The 9,567-nt window shown below is 44.0% G+C and overlaps 1 protein-coding gene across 1 annotated transcript; it reads left to right on the top strand.

Annotated features, from left to right (window-relative positions):
• The first annotated feature begins 223 nt into the window (after positions 1-223).
• LOC108123995 (TNF receptor-associated factor 4) lies at positions 224-8,674 on the top strand. The gene is made up of 2 exons (XM_017239466.3): positions 224-768; positions 6,869-8,674. The coding sequence occupies exons 1-2, from the start codon at positions 499-501 to the stop codon at positions 8,060-8,062; spliced, it is 1,464 nt and encodes a 487-aa protein (XP_017094955.2). The 5' UTR covers positions 224-498; the 3' UTR covers positions 8,063-8,674.
• Positions 8,675-9,567: the final 893 nt, after the last annotated feature.

Below are 9,567 nucleotides of genomic sequence, written 5' to 3'. Positions count from 1 at the left end.
GAGAAAAACTTCATAAACTTCACATTTACTTAAAAATCTACTCCATTTAAAACCCGAGAACTGCTTTATAATTCTCTCAGTGCAAACTGCATTGGCAGAGCGGATCGGCCTGTGTTGTCCCGCTTGCACAACCCCTGCGCCGCATCCGTGAGATACAATATCCGCTGGTGTGCGTGAGTTCGGGAGTTGACGAGCGGCTTCGAAGTTGCTGCCGTCGCTACGTAGTTTCAATCGCTCTCGAGTTTTCAAAGCGAACGGTTCGTTCCCAGCCAGCGCGCTTAAGTTTGAAATTGAAAAATATATTTGAACAGACGATGCGCGTGCGCCGTGCGAATTTCGCAAAGTCTTGAAATCGTTAAAGATCATTGTGATGCTGTGCCTATGAACACATGAACAGTGCAAAATAAAAAGACAAATAAACAATAAAGACCTCGACTTGCCCATTGAAACACTCTTGGATTAGTTTCAATAGAAGCAACAACAAAAAAAATAAACAATATGGTTCGCAGTCTGGCCCAGTGGACGAAGACGCTGAGCTTCCCCTCGCGTCTCTCGCCAAATCGCAACTCCAAGGACTGCTCCACTTTGGCCAGTCCGGTGCCACCACCCACTCCGCCCCGCAACAAGACGTCCGGTGGCGGCGGAAACTGTGCCACATCGCGCTCCTCCTCCTCGACGGTGTCCTCATCGCACTCGTCCTCCCACAGCTCACCCACTCCGGGTAGCAATAACAACAACAACATGCCCATCACGGAGCTGGAACAGATTGTAAGTTTATCAAACATTTTTGGATTTTTGGGGAAGAGATTTTTCATTGATAAATGTGTTGCATTATTATTAGCTTTTTCTCTTTTATATAACCTTTCTTGTTAGCTTTTCAATAAAATATATAGAGGTTCTATAGATAAACTTTTTATTGAAATGAATAAACTTGAAAAAACGGTTCTCCAAATCGTAAATCAAGAATATTCTTATAGATAATAGGCGGAGATCATAAAGCGTATCCGTCCCCCTCGTAGTTATGGGGGGACTTCCTGTTTTGACAGGCCAGCTGGGCAAACATTTAACAACAAAACCCGCGGAATAAATACATTTTATATTGTAATTTCCCCAATCATAAATGCCTCGCCAAGTTCCCTATCTGAGTGCATTCCATTCACAGATAAAGCTCATTGACCCAATTGACTGGGCCCTAGACCGGGCCCAGAGAGCAGATACTGATATTAGGGCTTAGCCGGCCACTTATCATTATCAATCAATCAGTTCGCCAAAGCAAATAGCCATATGTAGAGCGTGGGGAGACCGAGGCTGATAGCCGGATTTCCACACCCGATAAGCGGGCTAATAACTATACTACATACATATATGCCATCGAATCTAAAAAATGTAGTTCGAGTGCATTTAGGCCCCCTTGCTGCTTTGATGGCCAAGTTGAGAGCAATTTGCCAAAGCTGTGCGACAGATTGCTGGCGCAGTCTCGAACACATGGTTGGAAAATAGAAATAATGTGAAAAAAACAAAAATTAAACAAAAAACCTGAAAGAAAATGAAATAAAAATCCAGAGAGCAAACAGGATGTAGACACGCTTGAACTGCTGAGGTCGGGATGGGACAGGGGCAATCTTTAGGGATACAAATGAAGACAGACAACAATCTTGGGCGACAACACATGGGCACAACGTGGCTGAAAAAGTACACACATATGTAGGCATAGAAGTGCCGACAATCGGCTGGGAAAAAAGGTTTTTGGGAGCAAAATATTGATAGGCATAAACAAACAGCTCATTTGGGAAATTGAAAGATTTTTCCACGGAAAACTATTTCCATAAAACGAAACTCTTCGCTGTCATTAAATCCTTTTCAATGCGGATTTAAAATCAGAATTCCCGTGGTTCAAACTCGCTGGCATTCTTTGGCAATTCGCTTTTGACATTCTCCCTGGTCAGTGGATTCCGCAGACAAGACTGCATTCATTTGCGGACTTATTGGAGGCCGAGCCACACCCACACGACACGACCAAGTGGCGCTGGTTTATAAATTACAACAAGTTGTAAAGAAAAAAAAAAGAAAAACACAAAAGAGACACAGTTTTCATCGAAGGAAAATCGTGACCAGAAGCGAGGAGGCGCCAGCAACGCATCCGCTGCAAATGCCAAAGTTGAAAAGCACTTAAAATGTTTGGCCCAACCGTTAGTCGAAATTAAAAAAAGCTAAAAAACAAAAAAAAAAGAGTAATAAAATAAATAAATGAGTACCGAAGTGACGGTACTCGGGGCTCGCTGCTCACGGCTTATGTAAGTCAGCAGAGTCAGCATCGAATTTTTGCCATTTGCGAAAAATCAGTAACGAAAACAAAAACAAGTTTCTTGTTTTGGTTTTTGGTCTTAGACTAGCTCGCCAGTCGGAAAAGTTGCCCAACGACTTTTCAGCTGCTGCGGTGCAAAGTACAAAACATCCTTGGCCAAAGGTAAACCAGTTAACCAGTTCCAGTTGCAACTTGCAACATGCCACGACCAACAGCCAACGGGGGCGTCTGCCTCCTCCCGGGATTGGCATTCCGGGAATTCAACAATTACAACCCGTTAAGTCGCGGGATGGGAACTTCCGTCTGGGGAAGCGATTCCCACCGATCTGGAAATGGTGTGATCTGGTGTGATCGGGATTTCTTAAGTTTCTCACAACGGGATGATCATGATAATTTCAAGACTATAAAGAATATCGATTTGCCAGCTTTTATCTAAAGTGAAATGGAATACAATACTTTTCTGCGACGAGCATGGGGAACGTGCTTTAGCTTGATTCTATAAGCATTTCGCTTTCGATTAGCAGTCAATTAACATATTGTTGTTAATGACACATTATCATTGCTGAGTCAACTGATTTCTACCAGTCTGCAGTCTGCCCTTTATTTTGGCGAGGGGACCTTGCCGGTGCCCAAGTATTTTCGCTAATGACTGCAAAAATGTTGGCCAGAGTCTGACGAACCCACTGCTACTACTACTAACTGCTGCATTTCCTGTCGTTTTTACCAGACAAACAGCTGCTGACTAAATACAAAAAAAGGTCAGACCCGCATGAAAAAAAGAAACAACAGCAGCAGCAGCTGCCCCAAAGTTCACCTGCTGGCACCTGAATGGAAGTTCGGCAACAATGCTGCCGTTTGTGCCGCATTCGAAGCAAGAAACTAGAACACTCCGATCAGTCCCGGGATCAGAGTCATAATTTAACTATTTCTTGTTGCAAACGCATGCAAATTCATCACCATGATTAACCGCCTCGAAAATAGCATTTAACATGGCTATTGCTGTTGATGTTGATGTTGCCTTTGTGTGCGTACAGGTGTGTTGTTGCTGTCGTTACCTGTTTAGAAATCAGCTGCTCTGCTCTGTGCTGCTTTGTCCCCTCTTTCTCAGGTGAAAAAAAAACCAGTTTCTGGCTTTGGCCATGTTTTGTTTTCGTTTTTTTTCTTGTATTTTGCAGCTGTCTGGCTCGCATTCAGCGATTGTATGTTGCTGTTGCTGCTGCTATTGCTGAAATTACATACTATCCGAGTATTTTGTGGAACTCGGAAAACTGCGCATCAGCTGTTTCATTGGTTTCCTTTCGCGATGCCTCTTTTTGGTTAGAAATTCGCCAACGATGCACTTCTCATTGAATCCGGCATCGATGCACCTTATTAGGTCACAGCAGCAACACCAGTAGAAATAAGTACTAACAGCAGCAACATCCGAAACTTTGGCAACCTGCAGTACACCACGATTGTGGGAAGTTTTGGGCCTAGGCAAATAGCCAGAATTAATATACGAAACGATCTAATTAGTGCTACAGCTGCGGGTAAATATCAGAAGCATTTAGCACAGTTTTCATAGAGCTTATAATGTTGATATTGCGTATCCATATGAATGCTGAGAATTTCTTGGACAAACACAGCCCGAAACTCGAAATATGAAAAGCTAATTCCGATGCTCACGTACCAAATAAAAAGCATGCCAGGGGTGTCTTTGGGAGGGGTGGACTTTCCATACAATAGACCCATGCCAAGCACTAAACAAATGAGCGTCAACATATTTTGGTTGGGAATATTCTGTGTTAACTGAACAAACGGAAGTTGGCCCCGCGGGGTATCCAGCCGGGGCGAGTGGAGAGCGCTACCAATAATGGAACATGGAAGGTGCTAAGTTCCCTGCCCACTCGCTGATCATTCAGTTAGCGACCCGAGAGATCGTGCTCCAGAAGAATAATGGAACATTCTTGTGGCACAAAACATTATGATTGTCTTCGTTTTCTTTTGATCACAAATATGGAAAATCAAGAATTGGAAGCCTTTAACTATTGTAACTTGATTTGAATTTTCCTGTGAACATGGGAAAATATTTCAAGCTCATTCGGAATCAGACATACAATCAACAAATTAGCCCTCCCAACGGACTGCAAGCCTTCAAATTAAAGTGCCTTACAATCAATTTATCTATTAATAAAGCCCCAAGAGTAACAAATCTTCCAAAACATGCTCAAACATCGAACTGATTCTTCTGGGTCTATGAGCGCCTTGAACTTTGGGGGAACTTGTTGTTGGAAAAGAAGTTGGGGGCTTCCAAGTAGGAGGCACATGTCTTACACGGAATCGAATGGATTCGATGTCTAAAATTATAAAATTGTTTTCCTGCTTATTTCTAACTTAATTTTTATGATCTGCCTTTGGCCGCTGCTGCAACATCGAAGTGCACCCAAGTGGCACACTAGGAATGGACGGGAGCCGGACGGGGTATTGCCACTCCGGGAGACGTTGCGTCCCATAAAAATAAAACAAAATGAGCCAACTGCTGTTACTCATAAATAATGCGTTGTTCACTCCTTATATTTTCTGTGTTTCCACTTTCATTGGCCTGGGCATTGATTTTGTTTGGAGTTGTTGTCCGTCTGGGTCTTTCTTTCCGCTTTTAGATGTTATTTTTTAATTACCTCGGCCTGAAATTTGGCCACGCTTTCGTGTTCGAATCGGAATTTCAATTGGTTTTGTCTGCGGCTTTACATAAGAACCAATCAAACTCAATGACTCTCCGAGCAGTTGGATAATATTCTTTATTTCCCTATGCTTTGTCGTTAAGAAAAAAGCAAAAGTTGCCCACCTAAACTACAAAAAAAAAATGTAAAAAGATCGCATAATTATATAATCATCCAACGAAATCCGGCAAACGACCTCCAATTCAACTTTGTGTGGTCCATGGCTAAAGCTGAATCTGAGGCTGGAGATGTGGAAGTCAAAGTAAATTAACCCTAACAGACCGGCAAGTAATTGCCACTAAAAAAAATCTTCCTCCGGGTTTTCCCCCCAACTCTTTCCCATCTTGCCCCTAATTGTTTGGTTTCCCCGTAAACATTTGGGGCCCGGTTGACAAACAGCTTTTGATCTCTGATCTCGTCGGATGCTGCTGCATGTTCTTCATTAAACCATCCACTATATGATATGGTATTTGTGTAAACATCGGCAATTTGTTTACGGCATCTCCGATTGAGTGGCAGTTACTTCCTCGAGTTTTCGGCCTGTGGGTGGGTGGCTAGCTTGGAAGTCCATGGCCCCATCAAAAGTTCATGTGCGATGGCACAGTTCACCACTTAATGCCGCTCGAAAGATGTCAGAGGAGAGAAACAGAGCACCAAACTCGTTTCACGTTAAATGAAATTACCAGCAAAAGGCAATTCCATAGAAATAATATTTTATATATGTATGTATGCTCCACTATGCCCATTCCGCGTGTCGGAGGCATATGCCATCATGGGATCCACGCCGAACCGAAGTGAACTGGGCTGATCCCCCTCCCTGTTCATGTGTTAATTGCTTATTATATCTTCGTTTTAATGTCGCCTCTACGAGTTGTCTCTGGGACCATTGCCAGATGCAGCGACATGTTCATTTATCAAAAGTCAAGCCACGCTCTGGAGCCCAGCCCTGCGCCCCGGCAACTGCAGATAAGGTCAATTAAACGAGTCAACCGGAAATGTCGCGACACTCGGTTAGCAGCTCTACAGATCCCAGCCAACATCTATCTTTTATCCCCCGAAAATTGGTTTGTCTCCGAGTCACTTTAATGGCTTTTCAAACCTCATGAGTATATCGGAAAATTGTCATATCCAAATGAGGGCTCGCAATGGGGGCATTTTAATTTGATTAGAAGTCAGAGTAAGTCGAGAGCAAGTCATAAATATTTTCGCACAACAGCGCAATTTATTATTTTAATCGGCCGGATGTGCAGTCGCACTCCTCTCCCATGCTTAGTTTGCGGCAATTAAAAGCAGAAGCCAGAAGTGCAGCAGGAAGAACTGGGGAGCTCGACCAGAAGCGGGAGCACTTCTTAAGATCGGAGGAATGATGGGCAAAAGGCAGTCAAGCGGCTGGAGAGTGCCCAAAAAGAACGTTAGAAGGTAGGACAGGAAGTGCCCGTCAGGGTGTGTCTAGGAACATGAGCAGTCGAGTGTAAAACATTTGACGGCTTGCCTGAGGAAACTCAAGAGGAAAATGCAGAAATCGGTACGAGAGGTAAGGGCCAGGCACCTGGGCAGGTAGCTGGAAAATCAATATCAGTGATGGTCTGGGATAAACAACAGGTCGCTGGGATAGCGAGATAAGCATTTGTTTTGATATCCCCTGTTTATCAGCTTGGGAAAGTAAACCTAAAGATCCCTTAAAAGGATAGATTTCTCACAAAGCCCATCAGTTTCTATTTAACTTCCGCACTTGAAAAGTCTAATAACCTATATGTGTTTTTGGCAAACAATATTCCTACATCCTACATCCTAAGATAATGTAGTTATCTTCTCAACTTTTGAATTTACTTTCTAATTTGGGATTTTTTCCATTCATTTGCAGATCTATCCCGGACCCGATCCAAAACACATTATGGGCTCCCTGGTTTTCTGTATTCACCACAAACAAGGCTGCAAGTGGTCCGATGAGCTTCGGAAGCTAAAGGCTCATCTGAACACTTGTAAACACGATGCCACACAGTGTCCCAACAAATGTGGAGCCCAGATACCCAGGATCATGATGACCGATCACCTGCAGTACACCTGCACGATGCGCCGTACTCGGTGCGAGTTCTGCCAGAGCGAATTCTCTGGCGCCGGTCTCGAGGAGCACAATGGCAGCTGCGGCCAAGAGCCGGTCTACTGCGAGGCCAAATGCGGCCAACGGGTGCTCCGAGGAAGGATGACCATGCACAAGTCCAAGGACTGTGCCAAGCGACTCCGTCGCTGCGCCCACTGCCAGCGAGAATTCTCCGCAGATACACTGCCCCTTCATGCAGCCCAGTGCCCGAGGGCTCCTCTGGCCTGTCCCCAGAGATGCGACGCCGGTCCCATTGCCCGAGGCGAATTGGAGGCCCATCTGAGGGATGAGTGCCAGTCCCTGGCGGTTTCCTGCAGCTTTAAGGAAGCGGGCTGCCGATTCAAGGGACCACGACAGATGCTGGAGGCCCACCTCGAGAGCAACGCTGCCGCCCACCTTTCCCTGATGGTGGCGCTCAGCTCACGCCAGGGTCAACAGATCCAAATGCTCAAGTCGGCAGTGTCCAAGCTTTCCATCAACTACACCGGAACTCTACTATGGAAGATCACCGACTGGTCTGCCAAGATGGCCGAGGCGAGAGGCAAGGATGGCTTGGAGCTGGTCTCGCCGCCCTTCTACACCTCCCAATATGGTTACAAGCTACAGGCCTCCATGTTTCTCAACGGCAACGGACCCGGCGAAAACACCCACGTCTCCGTGTACATCAAAGTTCTGCCGGGAGAATATGATGCCTTGCTGAAGTGGCCCTTCTCGCACTCGATCACCTTCACACTGTTCGAGCAGGGTGCCCAGAGCGGGCAGGGCGGCGTGGCGGAGTCTTTTGTACCGGATCCCACCTGGGAGAATTTCCAACGACCCTCGAATGAGCCCGACCAGCTGGGTTTCGGCTTCCCGCGCTTCATCTCCCACGAGCTGCTCCATAGCCGGCCATTCATCAAGGGCGACACCGTGTTCCTCCGCGTCAAGGTGGATCCCAGCAAGATTGTGTCCGTTTAGGCGGCCCTATAATCCCGTAGAGTGTTAAGCATTTACTCGACTGTGTAAATACTGTGTATTTAAATTTATGAGTAAATTATAGCCTAAGCTAATCCCAAATCCCAGCGGCAGCTTCTGGCAATGTTTTCCGCTCTGAACTAACTGGCCATGGAACGCTGCAATCGCTGGATCACTGCGTCATAGTCATACTCGTTTCATATCGTTTAGGTTATGCAGTGCTGGAAATAAACCAAAGCATAATTAGCATCCAATTCATCCATAATTGTACGCCTAAGTTCGTGTCTTAAGTCTTTTGTTTAGAGATTTGTATTTTTGCGCGCAATGCTAACACTTTCAAAAGATCTTCAAACTAGACCGTACGCCCGAAATCAGTTAGACCATAAGTTGCATGTATATAACGTTAAAATCGAGGCGGCAGCCACAGCCGCAGCAACCACAACTGTTCTAGTTATAATTGTATCATCTAGATAGCAGCCTAAGACAACGCAGTAGTCATATGTACCATATACATAAGCATGAGAATTCATCTTTGAGCATAGTCATCTAAGTTTACATTTAAAATCTATAAAGTCAAACATACAATAAAAAATAAATATTACAATTATAAGCAAATCTTCTTGGCTTATTGGTTGGAGTATGGTATGGTATTATTTCCACAAATACGGAACATTTCCTGGAATAAAGGATGGAGACAGCCTCTTGACGAAGTAAGATCATTGGATGGTCAAAATAGTAACTTTAGGGACACATTTTAATCCATATTAAAGCATTTCGTATCGTAACTTTAATATAAACTCCTTTCTCGAATGAGGGTTCCTATTGCCTCCAACCAGCATTAAAGTTCCTTATTAATTGAAAAGTAAAATTTTGGGCCGATTTTTGGCCCACATAATGCTACCCTTTACAAATTGGCTAAAATCGGGTCAGATTTTAGATGGTCAAGTTTTAATTTGGAAGTGTTCTACATGAAGATTTAAGATTCGGAAGGTATAACATTCGTCGATCACATATTTTTTAACAAATATATGGAAATTTTCCTGAAATAAAGGGATAGGGGATTGTCTTGTTATGCATGCGGCCCCAATATGGGAGCATTTGCAGACAAGTGCAACATGTAGCATACTTTTTGGAGTTACAGTTTATATTAAGCAATATATTTTGGAGTTACCAGACGTATGAATTTAATTTAGATTGTGCAAGATATAGCCATCGCAAGATGCCATATATATTTTTTGGGATTTTCGAAGGGGACCATCCAGAAAATTTGACAAAAAATCTGAAAAAAATTATGTTCTCAGATTTTGATCCAGATTTATGGAGAATCGATCTACGAACCGTTTAAGGTATTCCGCAAATGAATCGAATGATTTTTGTGAAAGATATAGCCATCGCAAGATGCCATATAGTGGCTCCATTCATTTTTTGTGATTTTCGAAGGGGACCCTCCAGAAAATTTGACAAAAAATCTGAAAAAAATTATGTTCTCAGATTTTGATCCAGATTTA

This window comes from Drosophila bipectinata, chromosome 2L, assembly GCF_030179905.1.
Source record: "Drosophila bipectinata strain 14024-0381.07 chromosome 2L, DbipHiC1v2, whole genome shotgun sequence".
NCBI classification, from domain to species: domain Eukaryota; kingdom Metazoa; phylum Arthropoda; class Insecta; order Diptera; family Drosophilidae; genus Drosophila; species Drosophila bipectinata.
The sequence above is the reverse complement of the archived record's forward strand: the minus strand, read 5'-3'. Positions and strand labels throughout refer to the sequence as shown.